The following is a 23,806-nucleotide window of genomic DNA, read 5'->3' on the forward strand; positions in this document are numbered from 1 at the left end:
CCGGTTCTTTCTCTATTGGCAACAAATCTTGAAATAAAACTGAATAATGACATACATACATACATACATACGTGCATGCATTCATGCACACACACATATATACATACGCACATCGTGCATGCGTGCATGCATACATAATACATACATGCATAAATGCATACATAATACATACATACATGCATGCATACATACATACATACATACATGCATACATACTTACATACATACATACGTACGTACGTACGTACGTACATGCATACACAAGCACTCAAGCACACGCGCACAGTGGCGTGCAACAATGGCTCAGATAGAGAAACGCAGCTTCCGTAAAAGACTAAAAGAAAATTCATTGAAAATGTTGCAAATAGCAACGAAAGAGCTTTGACGGAAACAAACAAACGAACAAAAGCAAAACAGACGATTGACTGTTTAAGGAAGTTAAACAAACAATCTATTAATTAGTTGGATTTTTAATCAATTGACTAATAATAAAGGAGTGGATTTGAGCCAGTATGTGTATTATTACTTCTGGCGTAATGACTCTTCCTGGACTCAACAAAATTTGTTTTGACACACGAATTCACACTAAGAATCCTGCAAAGTTAATACAAAAGCGAAATCATAATTTATCTCATAGTTTTAGTTGCGTGAATTATACGAAGGAGTGTACAGGAATTAGCATCATAAAGAAAACTGTAACTCAAGGAAATTACGAAGGGAAAGGAAGACATTATGAGCACCATGTTGCTCGAAAGTTTGTTTATTTCTATTTTCTATATATCATGGTACATATCCGAAGATATTCCTATTGATATATCAGCATACACATATTACCATGTGTGTCTATCTAATAATATTTATGGAGAACTACTAAGAGTGAAAGCATAGACAAATACTATAATTTACTATCGCAGATCTGCCAAAGTTCTGCGAAGAAAATTTTCCTCTACTTTCCAAAAGATATCTTGTTGCTGTTATACATCAAGTGTATGCTCAAAAGTCTATATGACCAAATTATATCACAACGGTACTGCACGGATATTAGTATTCATTGGGGCATAATTGAGGCCAGCCATTATGCCCTCTAGTATTATTGGTGTTTCGTCAGGTTTTTCCAACTGAAATTTCTGTAAGATGTTTGTAAAAGCCAGGAAAGCTTCTCTATTGGCCAGTGACACTCCTGCACACATTCTTGGACCTACAAATAAAGCAGAAGTTATAAATTAATCAACATACACTATGTATGTTAAATTTTATCATATACATGTGATAAAAATTAGACAAGTCGTCATTGATTTTAGTTAGGTGTAAATATGTTCTGGCTCTTTATCTCCTACACCCTTTATATAGTCGAACAGACTTCCAGTCATAGACACACACGTCCTGACCATAGTCAGATGTTAAAAATGGATTTCCAGAAACTACAACCAGGGTTATTCAAGCACACGGGGGTGCCTTCAGGATGATCGTTAATATAAAGGGAGGTAAGTGTTTCCCACAGCGTGACGCGAAGTTATAAATTTGAATTTGAAATTGAGGAATCAAGTAATCAAGCATCGTTACGGCAAATACAAGAGTTAGTCCTCATAACTGAAGCACGACCATTTTTGAACAGCAAGTACACGTAGATAAAAGCCTTACAATTACCCATGGTTGCATATGTTGTTCACACATAAAATACAGAACGTGAACGTAAATAAAAAAGATGCATTTACGAAGAAAACAGAAACCAAAACCAAGTCCAAAGTCTCTATCTTATCTGATATGAACGAAATTGTTACAAACACACATATGGACGCACATACTTACATATAAGCACGAACACATAAGTGCGTGCACACATACGAGCGTGCACACATTCGAGCGTGCACACATACGAGCATGCACACATAAGTGCGTGCACACATACGAGCGTGCACACATTCGCGCGTGCACACATACGAGCTTGCACACACTCACATGCTCATACCGAACAATTTCAAAACAACGCCAAATCATACATGCAAAATAAATGGAAGTGGAGAGACAAGTTACTGAAGAGATTGCAAGAGTGCAATGAAATGATTTAACAAAAAAACTAAATACTGTTTATAAATTAATAAAGGACTGAACCAGTGCGTGTGTTTATTACCGGCATAATGCCTCTCCCAAGGTTTAATTGTAAGTAATCAAGCTATTAAATGAATAAGATAAACAAACCGAGGCTTTCTCACGGAAACAATGAGAATTTTGGGAGAAAAATGACTAAATATTTGTTTAGAGAATAAATATTGTATGTAGGGTATTTAGTGGAACATTGATGCTTATTTTGTTGACATGATGAATATCAATACCCACTTCAATAAGATTTGAAGTAGATTGCTGTTTTATAGAGTGTCTCATTTTTACTAATGTCAAACTAACTAATGGTGATTCTACAATTCAATAATTAAATCTCCCTCAACATATGGTTTTAAAACAATCATTAGATAGTGTAGCTCTAGATCGAGGTAAATGTTGTGTTGGTCACGATTGGCGATTGGGATGCGTTTGATTATAGATATACTATATCATTAGAATCTATTTACAATACTTACCCGAACCGAAAGGTACAAAAGCTTCATTTTTCTTTAACTCATTATTTTCTCCGATCCATCTTTCAGGACGGAATTGCTGTGGATTATCCCAATAATTCGGATCAGAATGAGCCTCCATTAATAAGAATGCAACGAGAGTATCTTTTGGAATATCATAACCTCCTAGAGTTGTATGGACTTCAGCGGTGTGTGGAGCAGATAAAGCAGCTGGAAAAAAGAATCATTGTAAATATTAACAATGCCGAAATTAACGATGATCTAAATTAAATATGTTACTAGGGATATCATAATAACTTTGATGATGTAATTATTTTGTGACACCTCTATAAGCATTAGTTAATGTGGAGTTGTATTAAAACATAGAAGTTTCGTTGCTGTAAAATTGGGTATTAAATTAGTCTGTGTTGCAACGTTAGAGATCTGAGCTTATGTAACACTAGATTGACGAAATGCTGTAATGTAACAATACAAATTAGAGCTGAAAGAGAATTGTTCATGTCAGAATGAGTTGACTCACCAGGACGGTATAACCAATAAAAGTACTTACTAACAATAAAAACAATATGAAGCACAAGGAAATTTTACCATTAACACAGGAATGTAAAAGTTTTGACGCAAATATCATTGGCGTACCGATTCAAGTTAGATATAAATTACAGGAGATAGTGTTGTATTATAAAAATTGCATGACAGCCTTCTTACCAATTGTCGCAATTCTGTGAACCTCAAGAAGGGTTGCTGCAACGTATGTCATATGTGGTTTGTCTTCCATTGTAACAGGTCTGTTCTGATTGGTGATCTAAAAAAGATAAGCAATCACAAAAGACTTAATTCATACATACATACATACATACATACATACATACATACATACATATCTCTTCGAAAATCGAAGTAAAAGAGGATATCTATGGACAACTGCTTCGAAATCTCCAACTTCTATATCATAATAATAATAATTGGAGCACTAAGTCTTGTTAGTAAATACTTAAAGGAGAGTGTGAATAAATTGGAATTTTCAAAAAGAGAAATCGATCAGCTAATTCGTACATTACAAGTGCAATCTGTGAGTGGAACAATAAAAATATGCAACACTTTTCTCAAGTTCCAAATGTGAATTCGTCTATGTTAACTACATCCCAAAGATGGAAGCTTGTCTCTTTGTTGGAAACCGGCTCCCTTCTCAGTGGAATATTTATAATAATTTTAAAAAATAGGAGAGACATACATACATACATACATACATACGTACATACGTACATACGTACATACATACGTACATACATACATACATACATACATACATACACACATACATACATACATACATACATACATACATGCGTACATACATACATACATACATACATACATACATACATACATACGTACATACATGCATACATACATACACACATACATACATACATACGTACATACATACATACATACACACATGCATACATACATGCATACATACAAAGATACCTTGTTGATGTTGCAATTCCAATGAGGAAGCCTTGGATCTAGGTTAGATACCGACTCTTTCGCTATTGGCAAGAAATCTTGGAATAAGACTGAATAATGTCATGCATACATATATACATGCATACATATATACATGCATACATACACATACGCATGCAAACATGCATACACGCATGCATGCATATATACATACATACAAACATACAAATGTATACATATATATACGCATACATACGTACATCTATACATACATTCATACTTTCATACATACATACATACATACATACACACATACATACATATATACATACATACATACACATATGCATGCAAACATGCATATATGCATGCATACATATATACGCACATGCACACATACATATTTTTATACATACATGCATACGTACACACACACGCACATTTAGAAGAAGATGGAAGACAAGCAGAGATGTATATATAGATAAGCATCATTCCCTTTGCTTTGTCGGATACATAGGTGTTCGATTTGGTAAGGTGAGGATTCTGTTTATTTATATATATTGATACTATACTATGCTGACGACATCAAGAAATATTTGAAAGGAAAGATAGTATAAAAATTACACAATTAATCTTCTCTCCTCTCACTCTATTAACTATTAAAACAGGACAAACATAAATAATTTACCTGTAGAATTTCTTTTCGACACTTCTCCTGTATATCTGTGTATTTGGCCATATAGAGAAAAGCCCAGGTAAGATGAGTAGCAGTCGTGTCTGTTCCAGCCAGAAATATATCGACAACTGTTTGGAACAAACTCGCTTCTTCGATGTAGAAATGATAATTAGATTTAAAAGTTTAATAATTGTGCATAATTATAGAAAATAGTGAATAAATTAATGACAATAAGAATAATAACTGTCCCAAAACAGCAGCTTTGGTAAAATATATTTGCATCAGTTATGTTTAACACTTTTGAGTTTAATCGGACACGTTAATACCAATCGCTGCTGAAATACCCACGGGAATATATATATATATATATATATATATATATATGTGTGTGTGTGTGTGTGTGTGTGTGTGTGTGTGTGTGTGTGTGTGTGTGTGTGTGCGTGTGTATACATAGAGAGAGAGAGAGAGAGTCAAGGCCGAAGGGAGACAATCGTTTACCTTCCCAGGTCTTAGGCCAACAGGTATGGGGTCCAACGATACGCCGTAAGGACAAACCCCTTATGGACGGGAAACCCAGGGTAACCCCATGAACCGGTTTCCCCCATTATAATATATATATTTATATATATATAATAATAATAATAATAATAATAATAATAATAATAATAATAATAATAATAATAATAATAATAATAATATTAGAGATAAAAATCCAAAATTACAAGTAAAAACTCAATTAAAATCAATTTATTAAAAATTTAAATTATTGTGCTTTTACTTATTAATTTTTCTATATGTGACAGTGGATTTTCATCGATGAGTTCATGAACCTTGGTTCTTTTCCATAAAACTATATATATATATATATATATATATATATATATATATATATATATATATATATATATATATATATATATTTCAAAAATGAATAGAAATGGCTTTTCTGATAATTTCCCCACATTAATTAAATATTTCCTAAACATTCTTTCTTTATATGTGTGTACATATAAAAAAAAAAAAAAAGAATGTATGGGAAAGAGAAAATTATATGGATTATTTATTAAAGAATATTGTTTTTCCAGAATATTTTATGATATAACCTTTATAACTTTTATATTTCATTTCATGATTAAAATAATTCCTTTTGTTAATTTCTTTTATTGATATCATTGAAGAATTATAAGAATATAATTAAAAGCTCATATAAAACTCACCAGTTAAAGTCTCACTGTTTGGTTCCTTCTCAAGCGACAGCAAATAAAAATCAATGAAATCTCTTATGTTTTCAGGATTAAAGGTTTCTTTATGTTCTGCGATTTTCTTTCTAATATAACTTCGGATCTTCGCCTGCTTCTTTATAACCTTTTCTACCTTTTCAACAACAGTAACGTATATGTCGAATTAAATGTTTTATAATATAATATATTTTTTTTATCTCATCAAACTTTATTCTAAGTTTATATCTAGTTGGACTTTCTTATTGAGTCAATAAAATAAGCACAATTATTCATCAATCTAACAACTATATCCAGTTGGTAATAAGATTCTTTATTTCCAAACTACCAACTCCATATAAATTACACTCTGAATTGTCTTTAACTGTAATATAACTTATTTATCATGCATGGAATAGTTTTGAAGTAGCGAGTTATATATTCATATGCACACACACACACACACACACACACACATACACACACACACACACACACACACACACACACACACACACAATAATAATAATAATAATAATAATAATAATAATATGTTAATGAAAGTGATAATAATAATAACAATAATAATTAACGGAACCCACAACAAAACTATGCAAAAGAACGGCGGACGGATAATCATAAATACTATAAACTAGTTGATTTGAGAGTTACACATACACACACACACGACCTCATCCCCACCCCCCAAAAAAAACACACAAGAATAAACTCATACTGTAAATACCCAAGAAAATGAACAAAACTCACAACATGTGCCATAGAAGGCCGATACCCAGCAGAAGTACACACTCCGCTCTGCGCAAACAACACAGAATATAAAAACTAATACAACAAAAGACTCAAACCAAACTCCGTAACAAGACGTACTGATACAATACAGTATTCTCACGAAAAAAATGTAGCACTCCCCGCCCGACCAGCACACAGGTGCAACAAATGATACAATAGAAAGTTGCTTGAAACTCTCAGATGTCGAAAAATAATAGTTGTGATGACGGTGGTAACAGACGTTACCTTACCTCAGTTTATGAGAGACAGGAGTTGCCGAAGAAACTTTAGTTGTAACATCGAAATTGAAGCAGGACCTTTAAGGGAAGGAATCGCGCACGGCAGTGGATCAATAAAGGTGAAGACTGACCACAGTTGTCATCCTAATACAGCATCAACAGATAATAGAGCAAAGAGGAGGAAGTGGTCCAGTGAAGAAAACAGGATAGTGATACAGTGCTACTTAGAAAGTGAACCTAAAAGAAGAGGTTATAGAAAACGGATGTTAACACTTTAGGTAGAGAAGGATATGTTTAAAGTGACTGAGCAGAGATTTGTCGATCAAAGTAACGCTATTAGAAGAAGAAAGTGGATGACAGAGGATATCACAAGTGAACTGGAAAAGAAAGACCATTCAGTGGGAAAGACAAACAACATAATAAGAGATACAGCTCAATCCAAAGAAGAATCTAAAGGAAAAAAATAATAATAGCGCTACTAGTAAGGAAGAGACAACTGGCACCAACGACTCAAGTGATTTAAGTGAGGAAGATCAGAAAATTTTAGGTGAGTTGTAGGAAGTAATGAGTAAAGAAGTAAGAAAAAGATTGCCAGCATTAAAAGGCACCAACAGGGGGAAGCTGCAAGAAATGACTAGGAAAATAGATTCAGTTATCAGTAGGTTAGATACCAAAAATATAGGAGACACTAACTTACTGATCTACGCAGGAGGGGTGGTTGTCACCAGAAGATTAGATATCTCACAGGGAAAGATTAAAAAAGAGCAAATGTGGAAAAGGGGACTACAAAATAAAATGAAAACTTTAAGACAAGATCTGAGTAGAATGGAAACCTGGAAAAGAAACAAATTATGAAACACAAGATGCAAATCTTTCCTCGAGGAAAGATAATTAGTCAAAGAGAAAGGATGTGGGATAATAATAGAAGAGTTGAAACAGCGTAACATAGCAGTAGCAGGCAAGCTTTGCAGATGTCAGAAAAGAATAGACCAGTATCAACAGAATAGATTATTTGAGACAGACCAGAGGAGACTTTATGGCCAAATAAATAGTGGAGAACGAAGTACTGAAGATCAGAAACTTAATGCAGAGGAAGCTAGAAAGTTCTGGTGTAATATTTGGGATAAATCAGTCAATCATAATGAAGATGCAGTATGGTTAAAGAAAGTGAGGGGGGAAAAGTAGTGAGTGAGAAGCTGCCAGATCTAAGATTAACTCGTGCATATATGAGTAAAGTGTTAGGAAAATCACGAATTGGAAGGGCCCAGGACCAGATTTAGTTCAAGGGTACTGGCTAAAGAAACTTAGTAGTTTTCATGAGTGGCTGAGGGAACAACGTCGGGATTGCCTTAACGGAGGAATAATACCAGATTGGATGTAAAGGGAGGACAATACTCATTATGAAGGATAAGAGCAAGGGCAATACAGCAAGCATAGGTAGACCAATCTCTTGCATACCATTAGTGTGGAAGCTGTTAACAGCAATGCTTTCAGAAAGCATTTACAAGCACCTTGACAACAAGGATTTACAGCCAGAAGAACAGAAAGGTTGCAGGAAGAAGGCTAGAGGAACGAATGATCTAATATGTATAGACAAAACAGATCTAAATGAAGTAAAAGATAGAAAGGAAAAATCTAACAATAGCATGGATATATTATAAGAAAGCCTATCACATGGTCCCACACTTATGGATAAGTGAATGTTTGAGTATGCTCAGTATAGCAGACAACATAAGAGAATTAGTTAGCTTTAGCCTGAAGAAAAGGAAAGTAGCTCTCTACTCATGTGACACACTCCCAGGGAAAGTTAATATCAAAAAAGGAATTTTCCAGGGTGACTCGTTGTCCCCTTTAATATTTGTCTTATGTTTGATCCCCCTTAGTTTAGTATTAAGGATGGCAAAGGCAGGGTATCAGTTCAGAAATGGCAATGGAAAAATTAACCATTTGCTCTACATGGATGATCTGAAGCATTTTGGTTAGAATGAAAAAGTGACAGATTCTTTCATACAGACTGTAAGACACTTCAGCAAAGATATAGGCATGCAATTTGGCATAGATAACTGTGCAGTCTTAGTCACGAGAAGGGGATAAGTGGTCAACAGCATCCAATTCCCAAAGGCATCCATTTACCAAATAGCCAGATATTATAATCATTGACAGGAGAGAGTATCTAAGGGTATTAGTATCTGACAGAGTTCTAACTACAGAAATGAAAACGAAAATTGAGAAGGAGTAACATCAGAAAAGTGAGGAAGCTAATGAAATCAAAGTTAAATGGGTCGACTCTAGTGAAGGCTGTAAATATGTGGGCAGTATCATTACTTAGATACTCAACAATTATCTTCAGAATATTCTGGAAACCTGGATTTGAAATTTTTTTTAATATACCCTGGATTGTAAAGTTGATTTATTATTCATATTTTTAAGTGAAGTTTTTATACTTACGGGAGAATTCCACCGAAAAAATCTGAAGAGCGGAAAGAAATTTTCTGGTGCAAATATACTAATATGTTTGAACAGAAGTTGAAAATGTTCAATGATCTCCTCATACTCAGGTTCACCGAATTTGATCCTTCAAAAAGAAAACACCAAAACAGTATACAGTCATAGCATGGCCGCAGTCAAATGACTTAAACAAGTAAAAGAATAAAAGAGTAAAGAATATATATATATATGTGTGTGTGTGTGTGTGTGTGTGTGTGTGTGTGTGTGTGTGTGTGTGTGTGTGTGTATGCGTGTGTGTGTGTGTGTGTGTGTGTGTGTGTGTGTGTGTGTGTATACGATTAATGCCAGTTCACGTCGAAGGCGGGAAACTTGGTGGAGACATGGAGGAGACTTGGTGGAGACATGGACAGATGTAACGAATGACCGGTAGAGCGGAAGTGGCGCGAGACCGAGGTGACATTGCCAAGTCTGATGTCTCGGAGGTGCTCCACGAACCACTCAATCAAGCGGTGTCCCTTTTGACCAATGTACAGGGAAGGACAGAGAGAGCAGGAGATGCTGTAAATAACATTACTAGAGGTGCAGGTAAAGGAATCGGTGACGTGATAGGGACGGTAATGAGTGCCTGTGAGGATGGTGGTATTGGAGAGGTAGAGGCAGGTGCGGCAGCATGGGCAGGTGCATGGGAAGGAACCAGCCTGGGAAGTAGGGTAGGGAAGAAACTTTGAACCAGGAGGTCATGCAGGTTATGGGCTCGTTTGAAGGAGGGAGAGAAGATATTTGAAGTGGAGGGGTCGGACAGGAGTCGCCGGAAGGCTCGGAGAATGGTGCGTGAAAGGGGTAGGGAGGAAGGGTGATAGGTGAGGGGAAACGGGAGACGGGTAAGGGTGGGGCGGATGCGAGGAGAAAGCGCAGAGGCACGGTTCACAGTTCGTGCTCGGGCAAGGGCAGTTTAGATAATGGTGGGAAATAAACTCAAAGAACAAGAATTCTCCATGTATACACCCAAACATACACATTCACACACCCATGTATACACACATGCACACATTCTTTTATTCTTTTATTCTTTTACTCTTTTACTTGTCTCAGACATTTGATTGCGGCCATGCAGGAGCACCACTTTGAATGGTGTTTTAGTCGAACAAATCAAACACAGGACTTATTTCTTAAGCCTAGTACTTATTCCATTGAAGTCTTTTGCCGAACCGCTAAGTGACGCGGACGTAAACACACCAGCATCGGTTGTCGAGTGATGATGGACACATACACACACACACACACATACATACTCAAACACATACATACATACGACGGGCTTCTTTCAGTTTCCGTCTACCAAATCCACTCACAAGGCTTTGTTGGTCCGAGGTTATAGCAGAAGACTATAACCGAAGTGTCACGCAGTGGGACTAAACCTGGAACAATGTGGTTGGGAAGCAAGCTTCTTACCACACAACTAGCACAAACACAAACATACACACCTATATATTTCTGGATCTGCACTACTACTCACCTTTTACCAAATATAATATTGTATATGACGCTCATAGTGTAGAATGACATCGGTTTATGCAAGGAGAACGGTTTACCATTGTGAGATTGAAATATTTCGCTTAATTTCTGAGTTTCTAAGTATATCTTTTCTTCCATACCTCTTTTGCCTACTCCTAGATCCCGAAGTGCTGACATGGCAAACTTTCTCTGGTCTTTCCATTCTTTTCCAGAACTAAAAATGATACCTGAAACAATGAAGGTTAAAATAAACCTTTCAACATATATTTCGTTATGAAATATTTAAAACAGAAAAATATTAGAAAATATTATAAACAATATTGAAACATTAAATATATAGAGATTGTTTTGTTTTCTTTGTTACGCATAGAAGTCCTCAATTGTTGCTGTTGGCACTCCGTCGCTTACGACATCGAGGGTTCCAGTTGATCCAATCAACAGAACAGCCTGCTCGTGAAATTAACATGCTAGTGGCTGAGCACTCCACAGACACGTGTACCCTTAACGTAGTTCTCGGGGATATTCAGCGTGAAACAGTGTGACAAGGCTGACCCTTTGAATTACAGGCACAACAGAAACAGGAAATAAGAGTGAGAGAAAGTTGTGGTGAAAGAGTACAGCAGGGTTCGCCACCATCCCTTGCCGGAGCCTCGTGGAGCTTTTAGGTGTTTTCGTTCAATAAACACTCACAACGCCCGGTCTGGGAATCGAAACCGCGATCCTATGACCGCGAGTCCACTGCCCTAACCACTGGGCCATTGCGCCACCACTTCCTCAATTGTACAGAAAAAGAAATGATTATGTGAGCCATTGACGGGCTTTCACGATGCGGAATCATGACTTTCGAAGTGTTTAGCTGTTGCTAATAAATAAACGCCAAATTCTTTGATTAGGAATATATACCAACGTCTTTACATAGAGCTGCATACTAACATCAGGTTATATAGGACAGCTATATATACAACTATATTGAAATATCAATACATATATGATGCTACTCTGCAAAAATCAAATGAAACACACTGATTAATTAAACAGGCCAAATTAAAAAGTGAATTGTATAGGTATATTAGAAAGGAAATATTGGTAAGAATCTTGTTTCCCAACCACATGGTTCCGGGTTCAGTTCCACTGCGTGGCACCTTGGGCAAGTGTCTTTCTTATACTATAGCCTTGGACCGACCAAAGCCTTGTGAGTGGATTGGTAGACGGAAACTGAAAGAAGCCTGTCGTATATGTATATATGTTTGTATATGCTTGTGTACGCGTGTGTCTGTGTTTGTCCCCCCACCATCGCTTGAAAACCGAAGTTGGTGTGTTTACGTCTCTGTAACTTAGCTGTTGGGCAAAAGATATCGATAAAACAAGTACTAGACATACAAAAACTAAGTCCTGCGATCGATGTCTTCGACTAAAAAGCCCTTTAAGGTGGTGCTCCAGTATGGTCGCAGTCAAATGACTGAAACAAGTAAAAAAATAAAAGAACATATGTATATATATATATATACACACATATGTATGTATGTATGTATGTATGTATGTATCTATCTATCTATCTATCTATCTATGGATATTGCCATTATATGTGTATCATAGTAAATGTATATACATCGTTGAAAGACATGATTATGCGCCTTTTCCCTTTATTTGTTTCAACTATGAAACTGGGGCCATGCTGGTGCACCACCTTGAAGAATTTTAGTTGAACGACTCGCCCGCCCAGTACTTATTTTCTGAGCCTAGCACTTATACTATCGCACTCTCTTTTGCCGAGCCGCTAAGTTACGGCAACGTAAACACACAAATTGTCAAGCGGTAGTGGAGACAACACATACGCACGCCCCCTTCCAAATCTCTCTCTCTCTCTCTCTCTCTCTATATATATATATATATATATATATATATATATATATATATATATTATATCTATCTATCTATCAATCTATCTATATATATATATATGTAGTTGTATACGCGTATATATGCGACGGGCTTCTTTCAGTTTCCGTCAACCAAATCCACTCACAAGTTTTTGATTGGCCCGTGGCTATATTTAGAAGACAGATGCCTAAGGTGTCACGCAGTGGGACTGAACGTGTTACCATGTAATTGGGAAGCAAGCTTCTCACCACACTGATATGCCTACGCTTATAAGAATACTAATAAAACAAACAGACAAAAAATAAACACAATAGTCTATAAATTCAAAATAAGAGGTCGTGAATAAAAACGAAAAGAAATAAACAAATAAAAGAAGTAAACTGATAAAGTATATAAGATAAAGTATCTTTGTGTCTTCAGAGTCGTACACGTGTTGAAAGATAGTGTTTACATGAAAGTCATTTGCGTCACTGACCGTACAACTTACCTGTTTATTAACTTCACACTGCAGTCTGTTACCCAGAATTGTTGTAAATTTACGTCACCGATTAATTTAGTAACGGGCTGCTAGTAAAAATATTAACTATGTTTACCCACTTTGCCTTTCATCCTTTTGGGGTCGATAAAATAACTACAAATTGAACACTGGGGTCGATGTAATCGTCATACCCTCCTGCAAGAAAGTGCTGGCCTTGTGCCAAATTTTGAAACCATTATTATTATTATTATTATTATTATTATTATTATTATTATTATTATTATTATTATTATTATTATTATCGTTACCGCGTCGGGCAAAATGCTTAGCGGAATTTCGTTCGTCTTTACGTTCTGAGTTTAAATTCTGCCAAGGTCGAGTTTACCTTTCATTCTTTCGGGGCCGATAAAGTAAGTGCCAGTGGAACACTGAGGTCGATGTAATTGACTCGTCCCCTTCTCCAAAATTCAGGCCCTGTGCCTGTAGTAGAAAGGATTATTATTATTATTATTATTATTATTATTATTATTATTATTATTATTATTATTATTATTATTATTATTATTGTTCAGTAGTTTTATTTTTATAACGTGCTTTCACTTCACTACCGAGTGCAGCTCTGTGCGCCTTGGGTATGTGCTGTGGTTTGCTGTGGTGCTCTTATGTTTACTGTATTGAAAGTGTTTTGCGTAGAATGTGTGCAGTACCCAGTAGTGCAATTTTCTGTATGTTATATATATTTGTAAGTCCTGGTGTTTTTGTTATGTATTTGTCTGAATTATTATTATTATTGTTCAGTAGTTTTATTTTTATAACGTGCTTTCACTTCACTACCGAGCGCAGCTCTGTGCGCCTTGGGTATGTGCTGTGGTTTGCAATGGTGCTCTTATGTTTACTGTATTGAAAGTGTTTTGCGTAGAATGTGTGCAGTACCCAGTAGTGCAATTTTCTGTATGTTATATATATTTGTAAGTCCTGGTATTTTTGTTATGTATTTGTCTGAATATTTTTTTATTATACCTAAGGCACCTACTATGATAGGAATTGTTTCTGTTTTTAGATTCCACATTCGAGTTATCTCTATTTCCAGGTCTTTGTATTTTGAAAGTTTTTCCATTTCTTTTAGAGAAACGTTGTCACCTGCTGGTATTGATACATCAATTAGAAAGCATTTTTTTTCTTCATGATCTTTGACAACTATATCTGGTCTATTTGCCTTAATTTCTCTATCTGTGTGTATTGGCATATCCCAGAGTATGGTTGCTTTCTCGTTTTCTGTGACCTTTTCTGGCGTGTGTTTATACCATCTTTTTTCTGTTGTTATTCCATAGTGTTGGCATAGCTTCCAGTGTATATAGGTCCCAGCTCTGTCGTGTCTGTGAATATATTCCTTCTTAGCCAGGACTGGGCAGCCAGAGATAATATGATTTATTGTTTCTTGTCGATCTCCACATATTCTACAGTTACTTGTTATATTTCTTTTCATTATGTGTTTTTGGTAATTTCTGGTGGGGAGGCTCTGGTCTTGTGCAGCAATTAAAAATCCTTCAGTCTCTGCTTTGAGTCCTGAGCTTCTCAGCCATTGCTGGGATTTTTCTCTGTCTATTTCTTTTGCATTTAGTTTAGCCCAGTATTTTCCATGTAGGGGCTTTTCTTGCCATCGTTTTATCATGGTCCGTTGCTGTTCTAGTTTTAGTTTGGATTTCATTTGTTTTATAGCTTTTCTTCTTCTTCTTCTTCTTCTTCTTCTTCTTCTTCTTCTTCTTCTTCTTCTTCTTCGTATTTGTTAGGTAGATTGATTTCTTGTTTGTATTTGTCAGCTTCCTTAAATACTGAAAACAGTTTTTTGTTTTGCTCGTGTTTTGTGGCTATTTGTATTAGTATTATTATTATTATTATTATTATTATTATTATTTGTTTGACTTTTGCTTTTAATTTGTACAAGTTGACTTCAAGTCTCAACCAGAGACCTCAAGAGACAACAAGTTAGAAATTCATGTTGGTGTTGAGGTTCCACATTTTGACAGTTTCTATTTTAAGATCTTTATACTTGTTCAGTTTCTGGTAGGTCTTGACAGATACGTTAATGTCGATTGGGACAGTCATATTAATGAGGAGGCATGATTTTTTTCTGAAGTCTTTCAATATGTCTGGCCTATTCGCATCTATCTTTCTGTCAGTTTGAACGGTGAAGCTCCAGAGGAGTGAGATGTGATCCTTTAGTAATGGAAAAATTAACCATTTGCTCTACATGGATGAACTGAAGCATTTTAGTTAGAATGAAAAATAGATAAGTATTTTCGTTCTTTTAGTCATCCAATCTGATATTATTCCTCCATTAAGGCAATCCTGAAATTGTTCCCTCAGCCTCCCATGAAAACTACTAAATTTCTATAGCCAGTACCAAATCCTTTCTCTTTGACTAAGTATCTTTTCTCGAGGGAAGATTTGCATCTTGTGTTTCCTAACTTGTTTAGTTTTTAGGCTCCTCTTCTACCCAAATCTTGTTCAAAGTCTTCACTTTATTTTGTAGTCTCCTTTTCCACATTTGTACTTTTTAAATCTTGCTCCGTGAGATCTCTGATCTTCTGAGGACTACTACCCCTCCTGCATAGACCAGTAAATTAATGTCCTTCTCAAGATTTTTACTCACTGTTCCCAGGGCTCCGACAATTATTGGTACTACTACGACTTTTTTCAGTGACCACAACTGCTTAACCTCCCAAGCTAACCTGTCATATCTGTCGACTTTTCTTTTTTCCTGGCCGCATACCTTGTCAGCTGACAACAAGGTATGCGGCCAGGAAAAAAGAAAAGTCGCTTGCTCTTGGGCAACAGAGATTAGAGCCTCTATTTCCGATTTTAAATCACTTTTAGCCATCCATAACCATCTTTTTACTCTGTCTGTCTTATCTTCAACATTCCAATGAAATTTTCCGTGCATTCTTTTCTTTATCCATCTATTTTTAGTTTCGTTTATTCTCAAGTACCTGTACAATGCTTTATATCTGCAATCTTTCATCCTACACAAGCCTGACCTTCTTACTTTTAATAATGGCGGTTCTGTGACATTTTGTACATACCATGCTATGTTGTTTTCTTCTGTTCTAATGTTGTGTTCGCATCCAATCTGTCCTCTTTCCCCTCTTTTTCTTGGTACATATAGTGTGTCTGTCATTTTTTGGGTGGAGTATCCCATATCTAGTCAGCAACTTCCTTGTCTTTCTGTCTAAGCTATTTAGTTCGTCTATTGTCCATGCGATTGCCCCTTCTCCATATTTAAGGTGTGAAACCGCTCAGGTGTTGATAGCTTCAATCTTATTCTGTCCGTTTAATTTCGACTTAAGAATCAGTCTCAGTCTGCGCAAGTATTCCACCTTAAATTTTTCTGTCATTTCTTTCTCCATCAATTTATCCACTTCCAATATCCCCAAGTACTTATAACCCGTCTCTTATATTTGCTTCATAACCTCCCCCAACGGTATTTCTATCACGTTCATACATTTAATTTTGCCTCTCTTCAAGACTAACACAGCACACTTTCTCAGTCCGAACTCTTTTGTGATATCAGCACTGAAAGTATACATCGTATCAACGAGGGAACTGACTTGGGATTCATCTTTACCAAAAAGTTTGAGGCCATCCATGAATAACAAGTGGTTGACGTTTTGTTGGCGGCTCTTGAATACATACCCAACCTTTGCTTTCCTCCGAATCAGTGTTAGTGGTATCATGCATAGTACAAAGATCAGTGGGGACAGGCAGTCCCCTTGGAAGATGCCTCTCCTGATTTCTATTGTCCCTAAACTTCTTCATTATGCTGTCAGTTCCGTCCTCCACTTCACCATACTTTTTGCAAGCAATCGCTCAACATTTGATGCAATACCAAATAGGTTCATACATTCCATAATCCAAGAATGTGGGATCATCTCGTACGCTTTACGATAATCGATCCATGACATGGTTAAGTTAGTTTTCTTCCTCTTGCAGTCTCCAAGTACAGTTTTGTCTACCAGGATTTGATCCTTGATGCCTCTGCACTTACGTTTGCACTCCTTCTTCTCATGTGGCAGGACTCCATTTTTCCCAGACGTCCGTACATTGACTCTGTAACTATTCCAGTCATTAATTTCCACGTAAGTGGAAAGCAGGATATCGGCATGTAATTGTCTATCGAATTGCCTTTTTCGATATTTTACAAGTACGGCACTGTCCTACCCATTGTCAACCGCTCTGGTGTTACTTGGTTGGCATTTAAGAAGGTGTCGAGTTGTGAATCTATTCGCATATGACATTCACCAAACCTTTTGATCCAGTAGCCTTGAGCTCCAATTGGTCCCAGGGCCTTCCTGTTACCCATTGTTTGCTGATTTCTTTCACCTCTCTAACTGAAATTACTAGTTCTGCCTGTTGTGGACAAACCGATGTTTCACTTCTTGCAACCATTCAGCATCCTTCTTGTGCTCCTTGTCTTTACTCCAGATGTCACTCCAAAACCTTTGACTTTCAACGTTATCTGGTAACAACTTTTCGTCTGTATACTCTCCGCTTATTTCTTTGTAGAATCTCTTCTGATCTACTCTGAATAACCTATTCTGCTGGTATCCTTCATTCTTTGGTCGTATCTTACCATCTTTGCTTTCTTTGCAACGAGGCGTGGTTTCAGTTCCTCCATTATCACTTTCAGGCCCTTTCTTTCAGTACCTTACTTCCTGTTCAGTGCCTTGTAATTTTGTTCGCTTTTAAGCTCTCCCTTCTCTTTTCGGTCTAACACAGAGGTTTCCTTCGAGAGCATGTCTAACACCACCTGTATTCTTCTTTTCCACCATGGATCTTTTCATTTGTCACTCTCATTATATTTCTTTTTCTTGACATCAATGTATTTCAGAATTTCATTCATATTTTTCGTTTCTTGGTTCAATTTCCACCCATCAACCTTTTTAAGGTTGCAAATAATGTTGCTATCGTTCTCCTGTAGCCTTACTTTTATTCTGTCGTAGATGTACTTTTGCCCATCTGTCATGCTACCATTAGTTTTATTGTCTTTTTCCAGACAAACTTTATGTCTCTCATCGAGCAAGCTATCACTGTTCCTATCCAGTGGTTTATTAGAAATCTCACCTCTGTCTTCTGCTATGAGATTACTTTTATCAGTAAGAACTGTATTTTCATCGTTTCCTCTGCTGCTATTTTCCAATAGCCATATTTTGATAGCTTCGAGCTCAACTTCTGTGAACCAACGATTTTTTCTTATTGCTCTGGCTTGATCACATAATTTCTGTTCTGTGAATTGTAACAATCCTCTTTCTCTCCATTTATCATACATACGTTGTCGCTATCCCCTAATATGAGCACCATTTTTGTCTACAGTGTTGCTCAGTAACGCCCCATGGCCACACCTTTGGCTTCTGTGTTCCATCTACGCCGTGTGTGTTCTAGTCCATTGCTGGAAAACGACAGGCTAGATCCGGACCAGTATCTCTGAGCCTGCCGGATGCAACATTGTCACCATCAAGGGTTTTAGTTTCATTCCCACCGCTATCCACAATATTTTGTCTTTTCATTGTCACTCATAGGAGATAGAGATTATCATGTTGCGCAATTACCAGTGTTTTTATTGTGACACCATTCTTCTTCTTCTTCTTCTTCTTCTTCTTCTTCTTCTTCTTCTTCTTCTTCTTCGTAACACAGCGTAGGTAAAAATGCACCGGAGTCTTTAGTCATCTGTCAAGTCACAAGGACATCAGACAGATAATACTTTCCTTAAGATGTGCGCTGTGCCCAATAACGCTGCTTTTTGCAAGACATCAACTTTGCATGGGATTTCCAGTTGCCTTAAGAAGTCTTGAAGTTTCAATGGGATTGAGTCCAACGCTCCGATCACCACTGGTATCCCTTTAACATTATCCTCTCGCATTCCATACAGTATTGCCATTTCCACTTTCAATTTGGAGTACTTGGTGATTTTTCAACCTCTTTACTCACAACATTTATGTAATTTGGTATGGCTGCATCAATGATCTGACAGTATTTGTCTCTCTTATTCAATGTGACAATATCCAGCTGACGGTGTTCGATTACACGATCCGTCTGAAAATCATAGTCCCAGAATATCGTTACTTTTCCAGAGGACGAATTAGTATTGACCATTGCAAAAGGAGTGAAAGGAGAACGCTTGCCGAGTATTTGATAAATCGTTATGAAGACCTGCTGCAATATGCCGCGAAAAATATGGGTGTAAATGCAGATGAAATGATGGGCAAGGAAGAGATTAACCAAAGAGTTGAGAAGAGAAACGTAGACTTTGAAATGATTATTCATGCACAGTTTGAAAGGAATACACAGGACGTTAAGGATAATACAGCATCGTGGTGATGGCTTGAGCGAGGTGATTTGAAGTGTACCACCGAAAGCTGGATCATTACTCCACAAGACCAGGCTCTCTCTACCAATTTAGTGAAATATAAAATCTATAAAACTTCTTACACCCAGAAATTCAGACTCTGTGGAAACAGTATGGAAAATGTGAGCCACTTGGTAAGTGGATGTGAGTCTTACACAAAAAGAACATAAGCGTCGCCACGATAGAGTGTGTGTGTATCTTCATTGGCTCATATATGCCGTAAATACCACCACCACCACCACTACCACCACCACCACCACCATCATCATCATCACCATCATCATCATCACCACCACCACCACCACCACCACCATCCTCCTCCTCCTTCTGATTATTATTATTATTATTATTATTATTATTATTATTATTATTATTATTATTATTTTTATTTTTATTAAGGCGGCGACTTCGCAGAATCGTTAGTACGCCGGGCGAAATACTTAGCAGTATTTCATCTGCCGCTACCTTGTGAGTTCAGATTCCGCCGAGGTCGACTTTGCATTTCATCCTTTCGGGGTCGATAAATCAAGTAGAACTGAAAAAATGGGGTCGCTGTAAACGACTAGTTCCCTCCCACCAAATTCCAGGTTTTGTGCCTTTAGTTAAAAGGATTATTATTATTATTATTATTATTATTATTATTATTATTATTATTATTATTATCATTCAGTAGTCTTATTTTTATAACGTGCTTTCACTTCACTACCGAGTGCAGCTCTGTGTGCCTTGGGCATGTGCTGTGGTTTGCTGTGATGCTCTTATGGTTACTCTATTGAAAGTCCTTTGCGTAGTATGTGTGCAGTGCCTAGTAGTGCTATTTTCTGTATGTTATATATATTCGTAAGTCCTGGTGTTTTTGTTATGTATTTGTCTGAATATTTTTTTATCATACCTAATGCACCCACCATGATAGGAATTGTTTCTGTTTTTAGACCCCACATTCGAGTTACCTCTATTTCCAGGTTTTATTATTATTATTATTATTATTATTATTATTATTATTATTATTATTATTATTATTATTATTATTATTCCTTCGTAACACGGTGTAGGTAAAAATGCACCGGAGTCTTTAGTCATCTGTCAAGTCACAATAAGGACCTCAGACAGATAATACTTTCCTTAAGATGTGCGCTGTGCCCAATAAGGTTGCTTTTTGTAATCTTGCATGGGATTTCCAGCTGCCTTAAGAAGTCATGAAGTTTCAATGGGATTGAGCCCAACTCTCCGATCACCACTGGTATCCCTTTTACATTACCCTCTCGCATTCCATACAGTCTTGCCATTTCCACTTTCAATTCGGAGTACTTGGTGATTTTTTCAACCTCTTTACTCACAACACTCATGTTATTTGTTATGGCTGCATCAATGATCTGACAGTATTTGTCTTTCTATTTGTCTTTCCGTGACTTCTTTCTAGCTTTGCTCTTTCCTCACATTCAATAAGGGTATCGTACTCTTCCTTCGTCCACTTATGACTTTTTTTTTTGTTCTGTTCACACCGTGTATGTAACCTGTTGTGTGACATAACGACCGTCCGAGGCCAGATCACTGCCCTTGATGTGGGCGGTTTCGGATGTGCCCGGCGGGAAACCTTCACCATGATCGGCTATAGCCGTTAATTCTTTCCCTGTTGTGTATATCTATTTGTCTGTTTGTTTGTCTATCTGTCTGTCTATCTACATACTTATGAGCACATGAATACATTAATTAAAGTAAATTAATGACTTACCTCTGTTTTGGAATAATTTATCTATGATATAGACTGAACTCCTTCCTTTCAGTTGATCTCCTTTCTTTACTAATCCTTCCAAAATCATTTCAGTTTTACATACAAACACGAAAGTATAAGGACCAATTTTGAGTCTAAAAATATCTCCATACTGTTTTTGGAGATCTTTCAACATTAAATAAAAATCAGTAACGGAAACCATCTGAAGTAGATTTCCAATTATTGGAAAAGCTATTGGACCCGGTGGTAAATTGTAGTTACATTTTGGTAGTGTCATAAGCCATCGTATAATCAGTAAAATCACTAATCCAAATAATAAACTTTGGACATTAACGTTCTCTGTAAAATATAATGCTGAAACATGCATAGTAAAGGTTATTGTTGCGATAATGTTGTCTTCAATACAGCTGATTATGTTTTACTCAGAATCAAAATTCCTTAAACTAATGCCGTTAAACTCCAGTATGTCATTTTACACGTATATTAAAAGAGGTTATCATTAGTTACGCATATATTATGTTATAGCTGTAAACAATCCGATAATAACTAGGTAAATTGGCGCTTACATTTTCTTTACTGATAACAGCACGTTATATGTATTTGATTAGATTGCTATAAAAATATTGTATTGAGTCCAAACAATATTTTGTAACTTATTTGTTTTATTCGTCGAGTTATAGCAAAAGCTGGCTAATATTCAAAGTAGAATCCGTTGTGTTGCACTGTCTGAAGCCACTTTTCTGTCAGTTCTTCAATCCCACGCTGATTCCAGTTCTTGCCCTTCGAGGTGAAGAACTTCACTGGAGCTTCCAACTCCTCCTTGTTGATGAAGCATCGCAAGCGCAGGAAGTAGGGCCATGTATCAGAAGAATAATAATCCGATGGAACTAAGTCCAGACTATATATCAGTTCAATTCCCTCAAATTCCTGGAGTTTATTCTGGGTCGTTCGAGCGGTATGAGATCTTGCGTTGTCTTGCTGCAGATAAAGTCGCTTTCTGTTAACCGAATGCCAGGTATTTTTGCCGTACAATGGCATACACCAGCTCCAATTGTACGGAGTACAGGTTGGCATTGATGGTTCAACCGTGTGGAACGAACACGTAGCGAATTATTCCCTCATAATTACACAAAACACTTGGTGACATTTTCCAGAAACTAGCCCTTGCTTTACTACTGCATGTGCACGTTAGGATGGTGGGGAAATATTTCCCTCGGATTATTACTTGTTCCGATCCATGGCACTCACGATGCTTCATCAACGAAAAAGAATTTCAGTGAAGGAGTTCTTTGCCATGGCGAACAAGAACTACTATCAGCGTGGGATCAAATAAATAGCAGAAAGGTGACTCCAGACGGTGCAACACGATGGCAAGATATTGCAAAACTTTTGACTCAACACAATATTATTTCCATATTTCTCGTCTTGGAGCTACACAAAAATAAAACAAGAATATTTTTGCCGGAGCTATACAACAACACTCTCACTAACTTACCAGTTATTAGTCAGTAGATTTGGTAAATCTAGTATCTAACCACGTATCATGATAGAATATTCTTTGGTCCTCGTATTTTCAATGCGTCCGTATTAACTGTTTTGAATGAATCACTTCTTATTTCGCAACTGTGTACATGTTCTATTAGAACAGTATTATACAATGGTCAACTTTTATGGACGTCTATGTGATTAAAGTGACTCGAATGTTTAAAATACTTTACAGGTTCGACATGTTAAATTAGAAAAATGAGTGAATGGCAGTAAATATAGTTACATATCATTTACCAGGTTGAGTCAAATGTTTTTTTCGCATTTTCACTGATGATTTTTGGTTATTTGTACATCATTTGTACAAATAGCCAACAATCATCAGTGAACATTCTTAATTTTTGTATATAACATAAAAACGTTATTTGTTTATTCTTTATTTTACAGCTTTGATAATGAGAGGTGAAAAAATTGCAAGATGAGCCATTTTATGCTACCTGTAGAAAAAAAGGACTGCAAACTGCAAAGGTAGTGTCAAAAGAAATTAATGATGTGGAAATTCCAGGAAGTGGTACAAAAGTGGTTCAGATGCGTCAAGGTAACTTACACCAGCCTCGAAGACAAATTAAGGTCAGGAAGACATTCTGTTGCGAGAGATGAGGCCTTGCTTGAAAATTTTGAACAATGGCCAAGCACTAGTATTCTTACGTTGTCGGAAGAACTTGGTTCTTCAAAGCATAATCAATCGTTATCTCCATAAGCTCAGCTTTGGGAACAAATACTGTCAACAAAATCCTCATAAACTAACCAACGACCGCGGCTCAGCGGCTGGAAAATCCTCGTGATGCCCGTTTTTGTTTCCGAATTGTAACTGGGGATGAAAATGGATGTTTTCATAAT

General features: G+C 36.6%; 1 protein-coding gene across 2 annotated transcripts; it reads right to left on the reverse strand.

Annotated features, from left to right (window-relative positions):
* Positions 1-454: 454 nt before the first annotated feature.
* Positions 455-21,965, reverse strand: LOC106870545 (cytochrome P450 2B4). Of its 2 annotated transcripts, none has more exons than XM_089360313.1 (8): positions 21,422-21,965; positions 10,929-11,154; positions 9,409-9,539; positions 5,937-6,089; positions 4,732-4,868; positions 3,279-3,375; positions 2,577-2,783; positions 455-1,198 (listed from the first exon to the last, which is right to left on the reverse strand). In XM_089360313.1, exons 1-8 carry the CDS (start codon positions 21,786-21,788, stop codon positions 1,020-1,022), a joined length of 1,497 nt encoding a protein of 498 aa, XP_089216439.1. In that variant the 5' UTR covers positions 21,789-21,965; the 3' UTR covers positions 455-1,019. The 2 variants fall into 2 exon arrangements, with proteins under 2 accessions (XP_089216439.1, XP_014772154.1); XM_014916668.3 differs by having other exon boundaries at positions 5,937-6,093; positions 9,413-9,539; positions 21,422-21,890.
* Positions 21,966-23,806: the final 1,841 nt, after the last annotated feature.

Source organism: Octopus bimaculoides, chromosome 11 (genome assembly GCF_046866305.1).
Source record: "Octopus bimaculoides isolate indiv1 chromosome 11, ASM4686630v1, whole genome shotgun sequence".
Lineage (NCBI taxonomy): Eukaryota > Metazoa > Mollusca > Cephalopoda > Octopoda > Octopodidae > Octopus > Octopus bimaculoides.